At 34.8% G+C, this 24337-nt stretch overlaps 1 protein-coding gene across 1 annotated transcript; it reads left to right on the top strand.

Moving 5' to 3' along the window:
* Positions 1–6782: 6782 nt before the first annotated feature.
* LOC306863681 (dystrobrevin beta-like) lies at positions 6783–23245 on the top strand (the record flags this gene model as incomplete). Its single annotated transcript, XM_079407182.1, has 21 exons — positions 6783–6849; positions 7778–7858; positions 7976–8189; positions 8371–8456; positions 9090–9244; positions 9920–10025; positions 10185–10351; positions 11704–11828; positions 12152–12235; positions 12607–12678; positions 13571–13663; positions 15650–15737; positions 16271–16359; positions 16442–16555; positions 18929–19025; positions 19128–19148; positions 20480–20672; positions 21447–21536; positions 21613–21697; positions 21805–21925; positions 23207–23245. 21 exons carry the CDS (start codon positions 6783–6785, stop codon positions 23243–23245), a joined length of 2187 nt encoding a protein of 728 aa, XP_079263308.1.
* Between the last annotated feature and the right edge of the window lie 1092 nt (positions 23246–24337).

The following is a 24337-nucleotide window of genomic DNA, read 5'->3' as shown; positions in this document are numbered from 1 at the left end:
AACTGACTTTGATCACAGAGATCACGAAGATCTCACTAAGTCATATATACTGTAACCTTAAAGGAATAGTTCACCCCAAAAAATTAGAAGTTGCTTAGAATTTACTCATCTTCAGGCCACCCAAGATGTAGATGAGTTTGTTTCTTCATTGGAACAGATTTGGAGAAATGTAGCATTACATCACTTGCTCACCAATGGATCCTATGCAGTGAATGGGTGCCGTCAGAATGAGAGTCCAAACAGCTGATAAAAACATAACAATAATCCACAAGTAAGTCCATCAATTAATGTATTGTGAAGCAAAAAACTGCATGTTTACAAGAAACAAATCCATCATTAAGATGTTTTTAACTTCAAAAGAGTCCTCTATTCATAATATTGCTTTCTCCAGTGAAAAAGCAGTCTTCTCTGTATCAGGAGAGAAATATACACAGATCAAACACCATTTACCAGCAAAACGAGGATAACAGGGGATGGACGTTTTCACTGGAGGAAGTGTTGTTATGGATTATGGACTCGTATTTTGGCAGCTTTTCACTTCACAAAATGTCACTTGATGGACTGGAGTGGTGTGTATTACTTGTGGATTATTGTGATGTTTTTATCAGATGTTTACACTCTAATTCTGACGGCACCCATTCACTGCAGAGGATCCATTGGTGAACAAGTGATGTAATGCTACATTTCTACAAATCTTTTCCCATGAAGAAACAAAGTCATATACATCTTGCATAGTAAATTTTCAGCACATAATTTATTTTTGGGTGAACTATTCCTTTAAAGGTCAACATAAAATAGCATACACAATCCATTTTATATTCACAATCTGACATATTTTAAAGTAAAACAGCATACAGAATAAAAAGTGTGGGTTTTTATCCAAGTGGAGAGTGATAGAAGATTGTGAAAACTATTTTATTTTTGTTTAGAATAATGTGCATGGATTAATTGTTCAAAATAAGACCAGGAAAATGCATTATGACAGTAAATAGAGAATTTGAATTTCTTGTTGTCTTTTAGGATGCTTTATTGTTGAACTCAACTTTGTTGAGTTTATGGTGAGTATTGATATCTATTTATTCGATAATATCCTGCTTGTATGTGCTTCTTTAATAAAGCAAATCTCTCCCGCGAACTGCCAAAATACAGACAGCACATCACATGTCCCACCAGAGACAGTAATATACTGGATCACTGTTACACAGCGATAAAGGATGCATATCACTCGGTTCCACGAGCAGCTTTAGGACTCTCTGATCACTGTTTGGTTCATCTTATTCCGTCCTACAGGCAGAAACTTAAATCTGCAAAACCTGTATTAAGATCTGTTAAAAGATGGACTAATGAAACAGAGCAGGATTTACAAGCCTGTTTCTCTCTCACTGATTGGACTGTTTTTGAAAATGCTGCCACCGATCTGGACGAGCTCACAGAGACTGTAACTTCATATATCAGTTTCTGTGAGGATATGTGCATTCCTACCAGGACTCATCTAATTTACAACAACGACAAACCATGGTTCACTGCAAAACTCAGACAGCTCCGTCAGGCCAAAGAAGATGCTTACAGAAAGGGGGATAAAGTATTGTATAAACAGGCCAAATACACACTGGAAAAGGAGATCAGAGTGGCAAAGAGGAATTATTTGTATTATTCTTTATTATCTGTGTCCTGTTGCTGTCTCTCTGTTGCACTGTGGAGGTTCAGTCACTAAAACAAATTCCTTGTATGTGTAAACACACTTGGCCAATAAAGCTCATTCTGATTCTGATTCTATTTCTATTTGTTGTGCAGTAACACAATAAGCACAATGGTTTGGGAATAAATATCAAGACAAGGATTCTGATCCCTCTATACTCCATGCTTAGCAAATAACATTGATAAACAATATTGTACTTTACCTTGTAAGAATCCTCCTTCACTTGAAGGAAACTTGAGTAACTTTATGTCAGGCATCTCTCAAAAAACATCTATGAAAATCAAAATCAGTGACAGAATGTATTAATCAATCAATCAATCAACAACCACTCATCACATACTATTACAACCAATGCTTTTCTAAGCTTACTTTGATTTTTATTTTTTTTTATTTAAAGAGTTTTGTGTTAAACATTGGCTTTCTGTAGCATGATCATACATTGGTGTTGTGTCATTATTGACATTAATCAAAACAGCTACCGTCTGCACAAAATAAATACTCTTAAGTTAATTAGTAATGAACGCAGGTTAAACAAGGCTAATAGTCGTGACTACAGCAACACAACAGGTTTGACTGTGATTCACGCTCTCAATACTTACATTATTCGCTGCTAAAGCGCAGAACGATGAGCCATGAATGATATTTATTGTATTTTTGACCCATCAAGCGCGATATGATAAATGTTGACACATATCTCGGCATTGTGTCACGTCACGGCCTGTTTGATACTTTGTTTCCAGCCCCAGCTTTCACAGTGCGCGCGCGGTTACTAGGCAACAGGGAGGCCTTCATTCACCACTGACACAATAGACAAAACTGAGAAAGTGAAAAAAGCCTTTGCGAAGGTTTTGATGTTGAATAGCGAATACAATCACGTATTACGTTTATTCTGAGTGATGAAAAGTTTAGGACCATTGCGCCACAGTGAAATAATAATAATAATAATAATAATAATAATTTAAAAGTATTTTTCATATTTATAATGCATAGATTTAATTTAAAAAATCTGTCCTACAAAATTATTTGCTCATAACATTTTGCCACATCAAATCAAGAAAAACACATTTTACTAATATTTATGAATATTTCCGCAGAGCATGGTTGTGTTGAGTGGAGAGATTCCGCATTACGTCATCGCGAGAGGCGCATTACGTCACATCAAAGCAAATGAGCAGCAGAGGTCTGAGATCCGCGGCGCTTCTCTGCGAGTCTGATGCGAACGAAATCAGACCTTTGTGTACAAACGCCGAAATTGTCGTCGAAACAGTGCGTCGTTGTAGCGCAGATGGGCTTCAGTGAACGCAGAGGAGCTGAATTGAAACCGGTTTTGGCGATGACAGGTGTTTGGTGAGTAGCAAGTGCACAGAGCTCCAGACGCCTCTCTTCATTGTGAACGCTCCACAGTCTACTACTAACAGCCAGGCATGATGCAGACTCTGCAAGTATGATATTAATAATGTGTATCTAGAACATCATGTCCTGAATCATCGGCTGCAATGCCAGAACTATGATATTTAACTGCATGAATTTTGGTGATACTCATAAATTCTGATTATTTCAGCATGCATATTCTATTTATGTAATTACATGCATTTGGATGAGGATTTTAAATGCAGTGAGTGTGTGTTGGTTTACTGTTTTATCTCATAAAATTTCCTACAATCTTATAAATGGCCTTTACATTGATTGTAAACAAACATTGTTGGCATTTGATTTGCATTTTCTGTACTTTAAGTGAAATTTGAATAGTTAGACATTTGGAAAATAGGTTACATTAGAGTCTGCATGCACAGAAAGTCAATCTGTGTTCATAAAAGTTATTTCTTAATTTGCTGTGCCATATAATGGTATGGAAATAGACTGGGAGACTTTACCCAGACTTCTGTGCTGCCTCATGGCGGTACCATGACAATCAGAGCATACGGGCAGTTACTGTGTCTGATTGGTGGTAAAAGCAGTTAGCTTGAGTAATGGTTCACTTTGCTGCGGATAGAGTTCTCATGGAATCCAATTCACAGCTTTCACAGCAACCCAAGACAGGACTAAATGTGCAAAAGTAAATGAAATCTCTCAGACATTGGAATTGATTGATATTTCCATAAACTGCATATTTAACTGCATATAAAATGCATAAATGATGGCAAACATGTGATTTACTTAAGAAACTGTATTATAGATAGCCTATTTAATTATTATAAATATTACAATACACAAATATATATTCATAATATATAATATAAAAACAAACATACATAAATATATATATGAGATAAAACAGTCAAATATATTCCATTTTAGCCTGTATTAATGTCAGCTTTGTCTGCTATCTAGCAATGGCTTTTCTCAAATAGATGCATTATGTAGATGCATTAAAAAATGCAATAGCATTAGCTGCTATCAGTTACTCCCACAGACGGTTTAATGCGAGTAATCCAGCGCTAATTACTCTGTGAAGATACTCCAAACAGCTGCTTTATGTAGAACATGACTTTGTCCTCCAGGTCAGATCTGCACCTCTTATATGCCAACCGACTTCAAGGGCGAGCCAAATCAAAAAGCACAATTTCATGTTTTTCATTCAACCTGCCATGCTAAATAAATCACCCACAGAGAGTGACAAAAAAATGGAGTCGGCCTCAAAATGCCCTATATGCCACCGACTGTCCAAAAGGATATTTATAGGCTCGAGATCCCAGAGCCACAATAAAAGGAGAAAGAGAAGGAGAGAAAAAGATTAGAAGACCGACTCTGTGAAATATGGGATCTCACTAGAAATGTCCCATTAGAGGGCTTGAATTACAGTCCTCTCTAGCGAGCCATTCTTGCGTAGCCACATCATTTTGCCTAATAATTTCACACAGAGAGTCTTTAAACTGCAAACAACTCCACAGGCCCTTCATACGGGACCAGGCCTAGGGTTAGGAGACGGTACAAACTTGCAACCAGATCTGAACCAGCCGTCTAAGCCCAACAAGAATGTGAGTCTCGCTCATTGGATGTTAAAGATAGAGGCGACACATGCTGGATCCTGATGGGCTCTAATTTCAGTCGGCTGCCAAGAACTCTATGGGCCGCTTTTGTTGTGTTTCGACCTGACGAAAAGCAGTATTAAAAGTTGTGGACTCGTTATGGTCGCTCATAAATAAGCAAGAAGAGGACCATGGTGCTTTCCGAAGGGTATTTGCTTTGGATTTTTTTGGCTCTTTTTATAGCATTCGTTTGTTTAGATCTCTTCCATTTGGTTTAACCTGATAGATGCGGCGTTGAAACAGTGAACCAAAACACTAAATTACGCTTAATTACACTGTGGCAGCTTGTTTATCTCTGATGTGAGTTTTCTGCAGTGCATTTTTCTGGATATTTTTCACATCCGCAGGTGAATTTGATATCGATGGCTGGATGTGTAGTGCTTTGTCCCCGTGTTGTGCTGAACTCTTGGATCTCTGGGATTGTGATTGAACATTCCTTAAAGTTAATTGAGCATTAAAAGCTTTGTGAAGGAGGGAGTTTAACTTCTCTAGTAGATCAACTTCACGGTTTAATCCTGGTGCTGTTTTAAAGAGGAGGGAAAACCTTATTTTAAAGCTTCCTCAGAGCAAATTAAAAGCAAAGTTTTTCTAAGATTCAATCTTTCTTAGTGCATGTCATTTATGATGGTAAAAACCAATTTGCTAAGACATTGGTTGCATTTCTGCAATTGTTTACCTTGCTAAAAAGTATTATGGCTATACAGTATATACGCTACCATTCAAAAGTTCAGGGTCAGCAGGATTTTTAAAAAGAAATTCATACTTTTATTCAGCAAGGATGGATTAAATTGATAAAAAGTGACAGTAAAAACATTCATAAAGAATCTTGAACAAAAAAAAGTCAGTTTCCACAAAAATATTAAGCAGCATGATTCCTGAGCACCAAATCAGCATTATTAGAATGATTTATGAAGGAAAATACAAAACGATTATTTTAAATTATCATAATTTTTCACAATATTACTGTTTTTACTGTAAAAAAGCACAGACTTGGTGAGACTTCTTTTGCAAACATTAAAAAATACCGACCCCAAACTTTTGAACAGCAGTGTACAAATCTACTGTAAAAGATGATTTATCAAAGTTGTAAATACAACATTTTTAAAAGAAATACAAGAAAATACTGTTTCAGTGCTTTTTATATACCATCATACTGAATGCCCTATTTATCATATCCATATTTACATGAAGTATTCCAAGGAATTACCATTGAACCATGACCATAAACCTGGTAATGCCATGGTACTTTTTTGTTACTGTACAATTTCAAAATTAAGACTTTGAGATTAGAGAACTGAATTGTTGTAGAAATAATTTTAGCTCTATGTTTGTTGTACTAGATGATACAGCTGTTGTTTCCTCGGTAAAATAAGACAGTATTGAACTAAATGTCACAAGGCAGTGATCTTCTAAATGTTATTTTTATCAAGGTCACAACTGGAGTCCAAAACCTGTTACTGTCTGTAAAGTGAATCATAACAAAAGGTCTCTGTGGAAGAAGAAAGGGAGATAAACACATGATTTACGTCAATGAACATGTTTTATATTAAGACAGAGGTGGGTCACAGGAGCTGCAGACAGCAGGGAAACACAGTGGTAAAAATAGTACAAATTATGAATATAATTGTGTATGATTAGGATAACAAAGTAAATAGTATTATCTGCTTTTAAGCTGGAGGATAAAATTCTTCCCGTATCTTTTGTTGTTGACGTCAAAGGTTGTGTGTCCAATCAAACTTTTGTTGCAAATCAAATTAGGCAGATGCAGCATGGATAGTTTATGTATATTTTTAGTTTTATTTTGAGAACTGCATTTTTTCTGTCAGTCTAATAAAATATGCAGTGGAGCTCTGATGGATTAACAGCTCAAAACTTTGAAGAATGGTGTAATACATTCTAGATGTTGTTTTTATCCACAATAATAGTTCATTAACTTTGTGCAAATCTGAAGACTAATTCCTCAAAAGGTCTGTATGCAGCTCAGTTTGCCTTCACAGCTGTGGAACGCCTGTCACACTGTCCTTTTGTTTTCTGTATGTGTGATGTTTCGCAGAATGATTGAAGAGTCAGGCCGCAACAGCAGAGCCATGGCAGACAGAAGACAACTGTTTGCTGAAATGCGTATGTATTTCTGTGTTTTACTCTGATATGATGGTGAACATGTTGATACGTTTAAAGAAATTAATACTTTTATTCATCAAAGATGCATTAAATTGCTCAGAAGTGACAGTAAAGACATTTCTGAAGGATCATGTGACATTGAAGACTGGAATCTGGAAATTCAGCTTTGCATCAAAAGAATAAATTACATTTTAAAATATATTCAAATGGAAAATGACTAGCGCTGACAAACGATTAATCGCATCCAAATTAAAAGTTTGCTTAATATATGTGTGTGCACTGTGTATATTTATTATGTATATATAAATGCACACACATGCATGTATATATTTAAGAAAAAATTGTTAAGTTTATACATTTAAAATATTTATATATAATATCAATTATATGAATATAAATATATACATGGAAATATTTTCAAAATATATACTGTATGTGTGTATATTTATATATACATAATAAATATATGCAGTACACATATATATTATGTAAACAAAAACTTTTATTTTGTATGCGATTAAGCACGATTAATCGCTTGACGGCACTAAAAACAACTATTTTAAACCGTAGTAATATTTCACAGTATTGCTGTTTTTACTGTATGTTTTCCTCAAATAAATGCAGCCTTGAAAAGCAAAAGAGACTTCTTTCAAAAACATTAAAAAAATCTTACCGACGCCCAACTTTTTGAATGGTAGTCATACTATAAAGGTGTATAAAAAGGTCTAAAAAGGTGGTTAGCTGGTCTTTCATCCTTGCCTAGTCTAGTCTGTTTTGCTGCTGCTTGAGGGGTTTTGGGTTTTTGACCACTGGTCAAAGCCACCTAAACAACACCTTGACCTCTTAAACCAGCTAAGATGTCTTAAGCTGATTTAAGCTGTATGGTTTTTCCTGTATGCTCATTAGATATGATGTTTTCATCTCACAGGTGCACTAGATCTGGACTCTATCAGATTGTCCACATACAGGACGGCATGCAAGCTGAGATTCATTCAGAAGAGGTGCAATTGTAAGTACGCAGGTGTTTAATGCAAACATTTAACTTTATGATATTTAGTATTTACAGTAATTTCATGTTTTGGAAATGATGCAATTCCATTTTCAATTCATTCTTCTCTTCTTGCAGTGCATTTGGTGGATATCTGGAATATTATCGAGGTTTTCCGGCAAAACAGACTCAACTCCATGGACCTCAACACAGAGTTCTCAGTGTCACATTTGCAAGCAATACTGTCCACCATCTTTTACCAGCTAAACAAGCGCTTGCCCACAACCCACCAGATCAATGTAGACCAGTCCATCTCGTACCTCCTCAACTTCCTGTTAGCGGCCTACGACCCGTAAGAAACCCTGCAGAGTTGCTTTAAAACTGTCTAAATGTAGGACATATAGTATTGACATTTCTTTAAGAAAGTTCATTTGAAGCTTAATTTCCTGTATATGGCAACTTTCATGATCTTCGCTTGAATTGCTGTATGTGACCATCTAAATGTGTTAGTTGACAGTTGTGTCTTTTTCTAGGGAAGGAGTGGGAAAGATCTCGGTTTTCGTGGTGAAGATGGCCCTGGCTGCTCTCTGTGGAGGGAAGATTTTGGATAAACTAAGATGTAAGTTTCACTTTGGATTTGCCTTTGAACTGATATGTGTTCAATGGTTTGATGCTGATTAATGGGCGCTTAAGTGAATGGACTCGATTAATCATTCTATCATCATTTTTAAGGTCAGAGCAGCTGTCATTACTTGAAAGTCACTTTTAACCATGAGGCATATTCGCCTCTCATGACCTTGTCAGTGTAGCTAAAACTTCTCGTTTCTGGTGAATCATTCCTAGTAATGGCACTTTAGACTTACAAAACTGTTCAAAAGTTTGGGGTTGGTAAGATTTTAAAAAATCTATTTAAAATCTCTTATGCTCACCAAGGCTGATACTTATTTTTATTTATTTTTTGATGCATTAAAAAAAAAAAAATTGTAACATTGTAAATGTCTTTGCTGTCACTTTTGCTAAATGTTAATGTGTCCTTGCTGAAAATATGAGCTTCTTAAAAATAAATAAATAAATAAAATTGAACTAGTGTATTTGCAGATATTTCAATGAAGTACTAAATATTTCTAGACGTTAAATATTGTGTACAATACAGAAGTTGTTTCCTACCTGCATCATGCTATGCTACCTGGATCTAGTATAATGTAGTTTATAAAAAAAAAATGAAATTGATTGCTTGTCTTTTTTCCTCAAGATGTATTTTCACAGATATCAGATCCAAACGGAGAGATGATATACTCACAGTTTGACCAGTTCCTAAGAGAGGTACTGAAACTGCCCATGACGGTTTTTGAGGGGCCGTCTTTTGGCTACACTGAGCAGTCCACAAGAACCTGCTTTCCGCAAGAGGTTTGAGATGACTTTTAAAATAATTTCTTATTCAAGCTGTCAGACACAACAGTCAAAAGTTTTATTTTATTTCTTTAATTAGTATTCAAATGAATAATTATTCAACAAGGATGCATTAAATTGATCAAAAGTGACATTAAAAACATTTATAATATTAAAAAAGATTTCTGTTTCATATAAATGCTGTTCTTTTGAGCGCAAATCAGCATATTAGAGTGATTTCTGAAGGATCATGTGACACTGAAGACTGGAGTAATGATGCTGAGAATTCAGCTTTGCATCACAGGAATAAATTACATCTTAAAATATATTCTAAATATATTCTAAATAAATTATAATAATATTTCACAATATTACTGTTTTTACTGCATGTTTGATCAAATAAATGTAGCCTTGCTAAGCATTAGAGACTTCTTTAAAAAAAACATTTAGTTATCTTACGGATCGCAAACCTTTGAATGTTGCATGGAGGACAATTAAAAAGGTAAAAAGTTTCACATTAAGCAAGACTTTAGAAGTAAGCAAAACCCTAGACACCAATAAGTTGCAAATAGCAGCGTCCTTGCAACCAACATCAAGCACCATTCACAATTTCTTTACAAAATGTAAAAAGCCAAACTGTTTTTCTCTTGTACGCACATGTTATTTATTGACTCAACTGCTGTCCTTCCTCAGAAAAAGGTCTCGCTCAATGTGTTTCTTGACACATTCATGTCGGATCCTCCTCCTCAGTGTCTGGTTTGGTTACCGCTGATGCATCGGCTGGCAAATGTTGAGAACGGTGCGCTTTAAGCATGTTTATTTCATTTTGTAGCAAACCATACATAGGCTTAGAGATTTGTTAGTATCGCTTCAGCCATTCATAACCTAAATGAATGACAAATATTGTGACAGCGTTCAATTAGTAGTGTTGACTGGATTTTGCTCCTCTCTTCACTAGTCTTCCATCCTGTGGAGTGCTTCTACTGCCACAGCCAGAGCATGATGGGGTTCCGCTACCGTTGCCAACAATGTGATAATTACCAACTCTGCCAAGAGTGTTTCTGGAGGGGCCATGCCTCGGGCAGCCATAGCAACCAGCACCAGATGAAGGAATATATGTCATGGGTAGGTGAACGGCTGGCCATGTGGGAACGTGACTGTGAGTAAGTGTCAGTGACGGCACGAGTCCTGTCCTCCAAACAGCCTTTAGCCTTTGACAATCACAGTCAAATCATTTTATGCCTTTACACTAAATCTAATGTGAAGTCTGAGCGTTGAATTTGCCACTTTCGTAGCATTTACTTTTCTTTTCTAAAGTACTTTTAGATTTTAGTAGTGCTGTCAAACGATTAATCGTGATTAATCGCATGCAAAATAAAAGTTTTTGTTCACATAATATATAAGTGTGTACTGTGTATATTTATTATGCATATATAAATACAAACACATGAATGTTAAGAAAAATGTTATGTTTATATGTTATACATGTATTTATATATAATATAAAATATAATAAATATATAAATGCATATGCATATGCATGTAAATATTTTCAAAATATATACTGCATGTGTGTGTATTTATATATACATAATAAATAAACACAGTACACATACATATATTATGTAAACAAAAACTTTTATTTTGGATGCGATTAATCACGATTAATCGTTTGACAGCACTAGATTTTAGTCAAAGTTACTTGTGTTTGGGAAGATTTTTTTCATGTTTTTGAAAGAAATGCTCAGCAAGGCTGAATTTATTTGATCAAAAATACAGTAAAACAGGAATATTGTGAAATATTATTGCAATTTAAAAGAACTGTTTTCTATTTGAATATATGTTAAAATGTAATTTATTCCTGAATTTTGAGCATCATTACTCCAGTCTTCAGTGTCACATGATCAGAAATCACTCTAATATGCTGCTTTGCTGGGCAAGAAACATTTCATGATACGTCACAATGCATTTTTTTCCCCCACATATTTTCTGATTTGAACAGCATTTATATGAAATATAATTTTTTTGTAACATTATAAATGTCTTTACTTTCACGTTTGAGCAGTATAATGCATCCTTGCTGAATAAAAGTATTAATTTCTTTAAAAAAATCTTACAGATTTCAATCTTACAGGCAAATGAAATATGCAAGAATTGCTGAAAATAAACACACACTTATTTTACACACTATTTACAAAATAAAAAAAGGTAAATAAACTCTTTTAAATGAACTTTTTCCACCCCGTCTCTCACTATTATAATTAAACGTATTATTTGTTACTGTACTTTTGAGTCCTCTATATGCAAGTAATCTCTTGTATGATATTCTATGAGTATTTCTACATAAACATTTATATTTATTTAAAAAGAGCAAATAAAATCCTGATTTTCAAAATATGGTTCCATTAAATATATTCATGTATATTTTTATAAATGCCTTTTCTTCTGGTTCAGTACAGTCCTTTATTTTTCTCCAGAAATCTCCAGCTAAGAAGTTGTCAGACGCTCTCAGTAAATCTCTGAGTTGTGCCTCCAGTCGAGAGCCTCCTTATCCGACGTTCTCCGAAACACCTGAGAAACCGCTCAACCTCACTCATGTTATGTATGTAAACTCAGACATCACCATATCCAACACATTTTGCTTGAATAATCCTCTTAAGTGTAAAATGACTGACTGTATTACACTGAATGAAACATACTATATGTGCATGCTAACATCGTCTTGCCTTGTGTTTTTGCTTTTATGCTGCGAAACAGGGACACATGGTAAGTAAAGTGAGATGAAGAGTTATATATTCTCATATGTTACATGATTTCACAATATTTTGATGGGGGGAAAACTAATCTTAGACACACTGATATGTTTGACACTATGCAGACACACTTTTATCACAGCGCCTCAATTATTGTTTGCATTTCCTCCAGGCCTCCCAGACCCATGACCAGTGGAAATGAATACATACTCTCTCACACCATGCCTTCCTCAGGAAACCCTTACTCCAGCAAAACGTGAGTCTATTACTGTACGACACTTTCAATAGGAGTATGTGTGCAAGCATAAAGCTGAGCTTAAAGCATGCAAGCCTCTAAGACAGGCTGCTATTAAACTAAAACTGTTACTATTTTGTTAAATAAAAAAACTGAAATAGAATTGATTATAAATATTGTATACTTAAATGAAAATTCAAAATATTGTCTTGGCAACTAACTGAAATAAATACGTTGAAGTATTAAAATTACTTATACTAATCAAAATATTAGTAAATACTATAATATTATATAAATGCTTTGTTTTGTGGTGTGTATTAAACATGTTTGCGTGAGTATACATGTGTTGCTTATTAATTAGTTTTATTATGTCTCATTTTGGGGTTAAAAAGAGGTGCTCATGATGAGACGAAGCAAATGAAGATGTTTTCCCGGACGGCCCCAGATCTTTTAAAAGGGAAAGGGTAAGTCAGTTTGGATGAAATAATGTCACTATTATCTGTTGTAAGCGCAATAAGCGTGTAACGATCATCTTGTAATGGGATACATGGGACTTTTTTGAGTTGATGCAAATGAAAACAAGGCTGTGAGGGATTGACGTACAGCCCGTTTAAGATGTTGTACTGTTTTGTCCTTGATTGGCTTTGGTTCAGACAAAAAAAAAATGTTGAGATTATGTCTTTTGTCCACTGCAAATTAATAAAAGACTAATTTGGATTGTACTTCCATCCCACACAACCCAATTCCATTTGCATCAAGTTAAAGGACTAGTTCACCCAAAAATGCAAATTTGCTGAAAATTTACTCACCCTCAGGCCATCCAAGATGTAGATGAGTTTGTTTTTTCATGGGAAAAGATTTGGATAAATTTAGGATTACATGACTTGCTCACCAATGGATCCTCTGCAGTGAATGGGTGCCGTCAGAATTAGTCCAAACAGCTGATAAAAACATCACAATAATTCATTTATCTTCTTGTGAAAAGCTGCATGTTTGTAAGAAACAAATGCAGCTGTTTGAACTCTCATTCTGACGGCACCCATTCACTGCAGAGGATCCATTGGTGAGCAAGTGATGTGATGCTAAATGTCTTGCTAAAGAAACAAACTCTACATCTACATCTTGGATGGCCTGTACATTTTTAGCTAATTTTCTTTTTTGGATGGACCATTCCTTTTAAATATGTCATCTCAACTCTAACTAAAGCCTATTTGCATTCTGTATTATTATTAATGCATTTAAATAATGCATAATTGTATAGTGGAATCATAAGAAAATGAGAAGATAAGATTGTGAGATGTTTTTTTAGACCCCATTATTTTTCATCTCATCTGTGTTTGTGAAACATGGTTTCAGGGTTCAGTACAGCCTCGATATTGCGGATAGGCTCGCTGATGAGCACATACTTATCGGACTTTATGTGAATCTCCTCCGAAAGGACCGTTCATGGTCAGTGTGAGCTGTCGGTTGTTGTGCCAGTTTTCTTCCTAATCTGTTTTAGAGCTCCAAGGTCACCATGTCAGTCTGGTAATACCCAGAATTCAGTGTAACATTGTTAATGTCAAACTATCATTTGAGGAAACAATGGAGGTTTTTCCACAGTTTCAATGTAGCTAATATAAGAAAGGACACCAGATGTGGGATGGTGACTATTCTGGCCACAGTGCTGTCTTATGTTTGCAGCTTGCTAACTGGCTAGGCTTTTGTTGTGTTTTTTTTAGCAGTGTATTTACTCTGTGTTAAACGCATTACATTTCACTGCTATAGAGCGCAGCAGTCCGGAAGTAAAAATGCCCTTCATTTTCCCCATAGAGAAATTTACTTTTAGCGCTAATGTTTTTACATTTCAGTACAGAACTACTTTGAGCTCTGAGGATGTATAGTGATAAAATATGCTTCTATAGAGTGTGATTTCAAAATCATATTTAATTGATGAACTCCCAGTGAAGAACTACACAACCAGAATCCTACACTATCCATAATCCACCAATCAGAGTAGTTGCTGTTGTACAATATAAGTTTTATAAATGCATAAAATTAATTGACTTATATATATTTGATTTTAATTACGTCATTCAAAATTCTTCATGTAGCATTCCTTTAAGTAGATAGTGGTGTTAGCAACACCAAGGTTATGGGTTTGATTCCCATGGAATGCAAGTTGTCACTTCAGATAAATTTATAAATATAATATTCATGGGATGAGAAGTCCCTCATTACTGTATTTGTATGTAGTGTTTTTCAGATTTTCCATGTAGTTTTGCTACAATCACATGTTGCTATGATTCTTTTGAGAGCATATTGGTTGGGTTCATGGATTTTTAATTGGCTATGGTGAAAATGAATTGAAAAAAATACATCTATAACCAGAGCTGCAGAAAAAAAAAGCAGTTCACTGTAGCGCTCTATCGCACCATATGTATGCACACAATAGTTCAAAATGAGAACTATTAATAGCATCCCTTGCTTTTTAAGTAAATACTGCCAACTTAAGTGAATCCGTTCCAAACTCTAATTTGCCCTCTAATTCTAAAGATGCACATTTTATGGACTCTCTTGGAATAATATTTTGTTCGCATCCATTATTCAAATAGTGTGTAAACTTCTAATTTGATGATTCATTATTACAGTATATACAGTATGTGTGTGTATATATGTAATATACATGTATGTGTGAATTTTGTGTTGAAGTGCATGTCATTTTTGGGAAGATTTGTGTCAATTTGATGTGCAAGAACAGAAAATACGCAATCAATTATCCATTTTCGGCTTGGCAACTAGTCTTTAAACAAGGATATGATTATGATGGATCTCAGAGTCACCAGTATCTCTGAATGTTTCATTTGTTTTCTCATTAGGCAACACCCTTAGCTATGGTTATGTTTCCCAGCAAAGATTTCTAATATTATGATCATCCTTGCTTTGCTCTTAGCCTTGCAGTGCTTTTTTGGGAAACTGGGGCTCTGTGGTCTTCATGATTTGCTTAGATCCTGAAATGTGCCGGAAATGCTATCGTTTCTGTGATTAGGACAGTACTGGTGGATAAGTTCTCTGAAATTATGTTCTTTTGATTCATAAAGGCTATTTTTACTTTTCTGCCTATTTAAAAAAAAATACAGTTGGTAAAAATGTGCATTTTAAAACACAACAAAGTTTTGTAGCTCTATCCTTCATGCATATGTGTGTATACTGTGTGTGTGTGTGTGTGTGTGTGTGTGTGACACACATACATTAAGGTTAGTGCAAGAATTCAACAAAACTTTGTAAAGGATGAAATGAATGATTGAACAACTGGTTTATTATCTATGCTTGAGCTTTGCATAGGCTGCTAATTGCTATAGATAGTGTATATATAATGTTACAGTAAGTGCTTTTGTCATTCTGAACCAGTAACTATAAAGATGACCGAGCTCCACCCTTTTCTGTGATTGACAGTTTCCAGGAGAGCTGTAAAAACCAAGATGATGAGCACTTCCTCATTGCCCGTTATGCCTCCCGATTGGCTGCTGATGGAGCTGCCGCGGTAAGACAGCCAATCAGAGCACATGCTCAGAGAAACATTCTATTGTTCATTATATATTAATGCCATACTTTTTGCTTGTGGTGCCACAGAAATTACACACTTCTTCTTTAATTGTTATGAATATGCGCAAATTAATTAATGTAAGCAACTCATTAAGCAACTCGGGAAGTCGTGGCCTAATGGTTAGAGAGTCGGACTCGTAATACAAAGGTTGCGGGTTCGAGTCTCCGGCCGGCAGGGATTGTAGGTGGGGGGAGTGAATGTCCAGCGCTCTCTCCACCCTCAATACCACGACTGAGGTGCCCTTGAGCAAGGCACCGAACCCCCAACTGCTCCCCGGGCGCTGCAGCATAAATGGCTGCCCACTGCTCCGGGTGTGTGTTCACGGTGTGTGTGTGTTCACTGCTGTGTGTGTGCACATTGGATGGGTTAAATGCAGAGCACGAATTCCGAGTATGGGTCACCATACTTGGCTGAATGTCACTTCACACTTCACACATTAAGCTTATATACAACCTGCCAACTGTTAACAGAAGACCAGAGTCCCGGCGGACATCTCTCTCTGTCTGGACACCAACAAACAGCAGCGACAACTTATCGCCGAGCTAGAGAACAAGAACAAGTGAGTTTGAGTCTGTTTATTTTAGTATCGCACAGTGACTTTGAATTAGAATTCTTAAAATGAATAAATTATGTGTTTTCAGGGAGATTTTGCAAGAGATCCAACGCCTGAAACAACAACATGAAGAAGCTTCCCAACCTCCGTTAGACAAAAGCCAACAAAACCCAACGTTACTGGCTGAACTGAGACTGCTCAGGTAAACACCTGCACACACACACACACACACACACACAGCGTACAGCCGTGAATCAGACCTGAAACCTGATCGGATGTGGAGAACAACAGATGCTGATGGTTACGAGATAGACAGCATTGAAAGTGAGTGTAACCTGATCATGGCTCTTCTCGTGAATGAGTAAAAGCACTTTAAAAGCAATTTGCAACACTGAGGCTCCTTCCTGTTTGTGGACATCACCAGTTCAGATTTGAATGGTGAGCTGAGCCAAGCAAGGATATTTAAATAAGCTCTAGTCTTTCAGTTCCCAGTGTTTACTGTGGTTTTATTCTAGCAATATTAATTGTAGTAACATGATATTTTGGCACTAGATTCATATTAAATAATTTACTAGGGAAGTGCTTTGTGTGGCAGTTTTGGTTTCAAAATGTGTTTTTAATTATTATTTCCTAGGGGTGTAACAGTAAACGTATTCGTACCGAACCATTTTGGTACAGGTCTTTCGCTTCGGTATGCATGTGTCTCAAACTAATTTTTTTCAGGAAATTAAAATAATAAATGGCGTTTTGACAGTCTTTGATGTGGCATGACAGATTGCTGTATAAACGCCTTGGAGAGCCGCTTCTGGGACGGTTCAGAAACGTGCTGGTATAAACCCAACACAAGCATTGACTCGAGCAGCTGTGATCAGCTCCGGTTCTTGTGTCTGAGCCGTGACGCACCGTAGACTTGTGCAGAGCGGAGCACGAGTGAACACCATCATTCCTTCCTCTGTACTACTAGTTTTAACGCAAATAAACATCTCATGCCTCGTGTAATTGCTCAATCAGTGTTTCAACCGCGGAAAGACATCAACAAAACAGCATGGAAATAAAATGTCACGTAGCATTTCATTTACCTCAGCAAGTCATCAGTGTCCACAGCTCATTAGTTCACTAGAGAAATTAAGTCTAGAGAGGAGCATTTCGCGAAAAATTACACCATATACTCATACTTTACTAAACCTGTTAGTCTTAATTATTTAATGTATGTTTAAATTAATCTGTTATGAAAAATGCTATGACAGCCAGTGTGTAATTGAATATATTTGAACAAATAGCATAGAAATTTTAACATTTTTAATTGCATTGTGCAATTTACATATTTGCATACTTTTTTTTTTTTTTTTGAGTGTTGATCATCTATTTAAAAATAAATAGTAATTAAATTTAAGTTTGGGTTAAGTTAGGCCTAATTGTAACCTCATAATGTGAAAGGGCTCCCTATAGGCCTAGTTTTAAGCGTAAGCTGAGGTAGATTTTATCACTAAGAACATTTAAACTATAACTCTAAGAAAGAGCAACTTGTTCAGTAAACCACTGTTTATTTAAAAAAAATAGTTTAGTTTTCCCCCTGCTGTACCGAAATCATACCGAACCGTGATGTTAAAACCGGGGTACGTACCGAACCGCCATATTTGTGTACCGTTACACCCTACTATTTCCATAATAAACACTATAGTTTGTTTGATAAAACCATTATTTTATTTATGGAAATTAGATTTGACCACTGATCTATAATAGAGAATCACATATAGATCAGTGGATTTGACCTATTATTGAGTCTTCTGCAAAAACCACAGTTAAGAGTATGATTCCCTGGGAAGAAGTATGGTAAATATTTATTTTTATACTTTGGTTTTTAAATGTGTTTTTATTTCTATTTTCATAGTAAACACTATGAAACATTATAATATTTATGAAAATTAGATTTTAGCTGTTACCTATTGATAGTCTATTGCAAATACCACAGTTAAGAATATGATTCAAATTTTTATATTCTGGTAAATCATTTTTATATCCTTGCTCACAAGTTTTGGTTTATAATTAATTTATTTATTTTACTATTTTCATAATGAACATGATAGAGGGTTTTGCTAGAGCCATAATAAAATTTTTAGAAATTAGATTTAATCTGTAAATAAAACCTACTGCAAGTCCCATGTTATAGAATATGGGAAGAATTTTACATTTGTATATATATTTTTTAATATTTATAAATTATTATTTTTATATTTTTGTTTTATTATTTTATTTTATATTATTTGTATATATTTTTACTCGCATGATTGGCATTAGAAAACATCTGATACAAAGAGATTGGGTGAATTGTCATTGGCATTATGTATCTTATTAATAAACTATCCATAAACGGCCTGCAAATTGTGTTCAGCACTGATTGTGTGGGTGTGTTTACACCATTACCTAATTTGTGATTAATTTAATAAATAGGGTGGTAAATAGCACATGAAAATAGGGTCAAAATCAGGTTGTTTATGGATCCACAATTCATTTTTGGTTAATGTAGAAGTTATATTGATAACACCGTGGCTTTCTTTGTCTGGTTGTGTCTCAGGCAGAGGAAGGAGGAGTTGGAGCAGAGGATGTCGGCCCTTCAGGACAGCCGTCGAGAACTCATGGTCCAACTAGAGCAGCTCATGCTTCTGTTAAAGGTGAAGATCACACACAAAAACACAACAAATGATGATGACACGAAATTCAGAATTTAGAAATGCAGAGATCCATGTTAACGAGCTGAACTGCTCCATCTACAGGAAGAAGAGCTAAAAAGAGCTGTAAGTCTAGTAACAAAACTGCGTGTTAATATACTTCAGCTGATTTGAGATTAACTGTATGTTGTGTGTTTGTTGTTCCTAATATTAATCTTATGAAATGTTTTGTGTTGGTTGTGTCTTTGGCATCCAGAACTTACATTTGTTCATTTAGCATAGCACAAATCAAAATAAATGCATGCTGTTAGACAGGCTACATTTGAGCATGTCCGTTACATAATCTAATTCCTCTTTATGGGTTTTTGAACAAAATAATAATACATTTTGATGTGTAACTCATTGTTTGTGGTATAGACATGAATGATTGGCATAAAAACTGAGACTTGTGAGCTCCAATAACACCAGTCATTTTTAAAACAACCAACAATTTACATATTAGACCATTTACCTGCAAAATGACATTAAAAAATTCATTAATTTGCTAATCATTATTTAATTTACAAAGATGAAAAACTACCAATGGTGATTAAATCTAAAGATCGGTTAGCTCATATCACATCAAACCGTGCAAATTATTATTATTGTTATACTTTATTATTATATACTCAAATTATTAATGTTAACAACATCAGCATTGCGTGACTATGAGTATAGTGTGTATTAGCGTGATTTCAATTTCTGTACAGTCGAATCTAATTGGCATGCCATTCAAATTTCATATTAAGACATTCTTTTAACCCAAAAGCAAATTATGCTCCCTTTTAAACGGGTTCTCTTTAAAATACAAATCTTGTGTAATCCCAGGCTGTCTGTAATCAGAAGCACATTTAAAACTGGAATATAATTAAATTTAATAAACACACAATCCTTTCTGGATCACAATCCGCCATCAAAATGATACATTTACATCTGATTCACAGCTGCTGTGAGAAAAGGGTATAAACGATGTGCCACCTGCAGGATCTTCACATGCTATAGCCTACTAGACGGGACAACTTCTTTATGTTTACAGATGTGACGTAATGATTCAGTGCCATGCTCGAATTTCCCGTGAAAACCTACCCATAAGACTCAAATTAGAAAACATTATTATAAGCTTACCGTTGTGAATCGGGCTAAAGTAAGGTGATAGTTTTGAACATTGGCTCGTTATGTACATATGTACTCAAATATTGGTTTCAGATATTGATTTATGGACTGCAGCTTTAAGTATTTAAACTTAAATTTACATTTTTCAACTCAACTTTAAGGAAGCTTTTCATCTAATGTTTATATTTTATTTAATTGCAGCATTATTTCAATTAATGAAAAGGATTTTTTAATAATTTTAGTTTTATTAGCAGTAACCGCACAGGTTTAACGTTACATTTGTATAATCTCCTTTTGTTTTCTAGAACCAGGGCCCTGGCTCCTCTCCTCGCTCCTCTCCCAGCCACACCATCAACACATCCATCCAATCAGTGTCCGGCAATACCACACCCATCCCCATGCCCGTCCAATCAACATCCGGCAATACCACGCCCAGTCAGACACCCCAGGACTCGCTCATGGGCCTGGGAGGAGAGGTGCAGCAGGCCTTCACTCAGGGTAACAAACATGTTCCTCTTGTGTTTCATACATTCAACCTGACCTGACTAAATAAAACAAAGGTTAAATACACTGGAGAGTTTATTTAAAAATAGGTTAAATACACCGGAGAATATAAAAGCACAAATTTGAGATTTGCATTTTTGTTCAAGCATTTAAATAATTATGCAGCAAAGTCATTATTTTGGAATAAGATTGCTTTTCTAGATTCCATGTAAAAAAAGTGCTTTTGTTTATTTACTATTTCAGTTTGAACTAAATCACATTGAACCCAAAATCATAATTTAAACGGAGTTAAAGTTTGTTCTGAAATGCACTTATCTATAAATCAAAACCATACCTTTTTAATATATTAAATAAAATTATGACGTTTTTCAGTAGCAACTCTTAAATAATAATAAATTAATTATATAATTTAATACTACATATTATTCTACTTGTCAAAAACGTGAAAAAAAGAAAAAAATCAAGTCTTATGCTCACCAAGGCTGCATTTATTTCCTTAATAATACATTAAAAACTGTAAAATTGTGACATATTATTACAATTTAAAATATCAGTCTTATATTTGAATATATTGTAAAGTGTAATATATTTCTGTGATCAAAGCTGAATTTTCAGCATCATTACTCCAGTCTTAAGTGTCACATGATCCTTCACAAATATGCTGAAATGTATATCTAATATACATTTGTGATTATTATCAACATTGAAAACGCATTTATATTTATTTAATATTATTAAATATTAAATCCTCTTATTTCTTTGTTAAAGGCTCCAGAAGGAACTTAAGAAATGATCTCCTGGTAGCTGCAGACTCCATAACCAACACAATGTCTTCATTGGTGAAAGAACTTAACTCAGGTAATATCGAATTTATACACATATTTAATTATAGAATAAGTCATGATGCTCAAACATTGCCTTTAATGATGTTTAGAGGCGGGGAGTGAAACGGACAGATTCTCTGACCTCACGTTCCCAACATCAGACATTCTCCACGCCAGGAGCTCTTCAAGATCAGGGTAACAAAAACTGGACTAAAACAGCTGCTGTTTTCACCTGCTAACTGACGGATCACATGTTATCCAGGTCTCCTGGGCGCGTGTTTACAGTGTTTCTGGTCTCATAGGGCAGCAGGTAAGCTGGAGTCTGGGGATTTCTATGGACATGATCTGGAAAAGCATCTGAACAGAGAGCTGAAGATGGAGGAACGACTCAGACACACGCAGGAACAGGACCAAAACGTCCTGGTGAGACACTTAAACATACACAAAGGCCCACAAAAAAACATCTTATAGGGGATTTCAAAGCAAAAAACAGTAACGCAGAAGTAAGATTTGTCCAAATTAATATGTGCACCAGAGCAGTTTTGAATGCCAGAGAGCTTTGCATGTGAAAAACTGGAATATGCAAATGACTGAACCAACCATCAATAGTCATTGTTTTACTCCTATTTATAATTTTTGCATTATTATGCTGCTAAACAGTAACAAAATTAGCATCTTTAAAATACTGAAAATTTCACTTTTTCCAACAAAATATGAAGCAGACATGTTTTCAACACTGATAATAATAAATGTTTCTTGAGCAGCAAATCAGCATATTAGAATGATTTCTGAAGGATCACGTGACACTGAAGACTGGAGTAATGATGCTGAAAATTCAGCTTTGATCACAGAAATAAATTACATTTTAAAATATATTGCAATAGAAAACAGTTATTTTAAATTGCAATAATATTTCACACTAGTACTGTTTTTACTATATTTTTGATCAAATAAATGCAGCCTTGATGAACATTTTTAATGCATTAAAAACATCCTCAAACATTTGTCATTTGGCAGCATTATTTTTGCCTTTAAATTAAATAATACATGCATGTAACAAGTGATTTATTTTTAAGATAAAAACCCCAGAAAAGATAAATAATATCACCAATGTTTCTGTATTCGCACCCATATTGTCATCTGCCCCAAAGCCATTTTTAAGCAGCAAACTTTGGATGAATGTTCTGGGAAATATGCCAACGGTGTGTCACGAGTGCGCTGCATCGTATATCAAATTTTATTTCTTTTTAATTGCTATAGAAATGAGATGAAATAGAAATGAAATATCCATTAAGCCAAATGGATATTTCATTGTAATGAACACATCCCCAGGCTGCTTCCAGGCACCTGTTTCTGAATACCGAGACGATGTTCATTTTAACCGTGCATCTGTACAAATATTGCCATGGATGCTGCATGCAACGTGCCACAACTATTGCTGCAAATTCCTTCTTACACGCTCCTCCCATGTCATGTGTGGTATCAGGTCATTTTAGCATGGTACGGAAAGCCTTATGAGGAACACTCGAGCAATTCAGTTCATTTTAAACTCTTCAATTCTGTTTTCTTTCCAGGTGACTTTACAAGAATAGCTGCGTTTTAATAAGCAATGGTAAGTATTTTTTCAGTTGATCTGTGACAGATGCAATACAACAGTGTTTGATGCGAGGCTCAAATGAAGGTTTTCTCTTTGTCTCATCACAGGGAGGAAGATTGAGCGACTCTGAAGCACTGTGCAACTAGGCCTGAGCTGGAACATACCACACTTCTGAAAAGCATCAACAATACTGTGGTACACAACCCAATCTATAAATATAGAAATATATTTTTAGAGCCTACAAGATGTTTTAAGACAAAACTGTGAACCGACTTTGGAAATGACAAATAATGGAACTGTCTACTACACCGCCAGTGCCATAAATCCAGTGATTATGAGATTATTTCATTTTCTTGGTGTTAATGTGTTTGGTTTATTTCCGTGTGTATCTGTTCAAACTTGTACTGTATTTAAATATCTGTTGGGTAAAGTGGGGGTGATCTTCAATGAAGCTGCTATCTTGACAAACGACATCTTTTATTGTACATTAAGAGCATAACAGCCTGACCTGATGCTTTTTTAAAGAAAAAAAGAGAGTAGGATTATGTTGTAGTTTCAGTTTCTCTTTGAGAGTGGAAGGATTTGAGATTTTCTCATAGTGTTTGATACACAAATACACTGCCTTAGCTTATCAGACTCTGTTTAGTTTAATAGATGGATTGGTATGTGTACTTCGTTATTAATTTTTAAAGACATACATTATAATTAATAAGAACAGTCCAGAAACAGGTGAATCTCATATATGTCACCAGTTTCTTTTTCAGTTATTTTAACATTTACAGGGTTTTTTTTATTTATTTTTTTGGTTTGAAGGTTTATTTAACTTTATTTTTTAAAAATTCTCAAAAATAAAAATGTACTATGTTTTGCATGAAGAAAATAAATTCTAGGAACATTACTATTTCTTAAGCACAACTATCTATATATATATATATATATATATATATATATATATATATATATATATATATATATATATATATATATATATATATATATATATATATATATATATATATATATATATATATATATAAATTATTGCAATATTATTTATTAAATTATTTATTCTCTTCTCTTCATGCTAAATATATTATATTAAGAGCATAACAGCCTGACCTGATGCTTTTTTTATAGCATATATTAAAAAAAGAGAGTAGGATTAAACCATTGTTCTGGTTTCTTTCAGCAATTTCTTTCTTTGGATTTTAGAGTCTATTGCATGTTGTTTGACAGGT

This window comes from Barbus barbus, assembly GCF_936440315.1.
Source record: "Barbus barbus genome assembly, chromosome: 44".
Taxonomy (NCBI): domain Eukaryota; kingdom Metazoa; phylum Chordata; class Actinopteri; order Cypriniformes; family Cyprinidae; genus Barbus; species Barbus barbus.
This window is presented reverse-complemented; position numbering and strand designations above follow the sequence as displayed.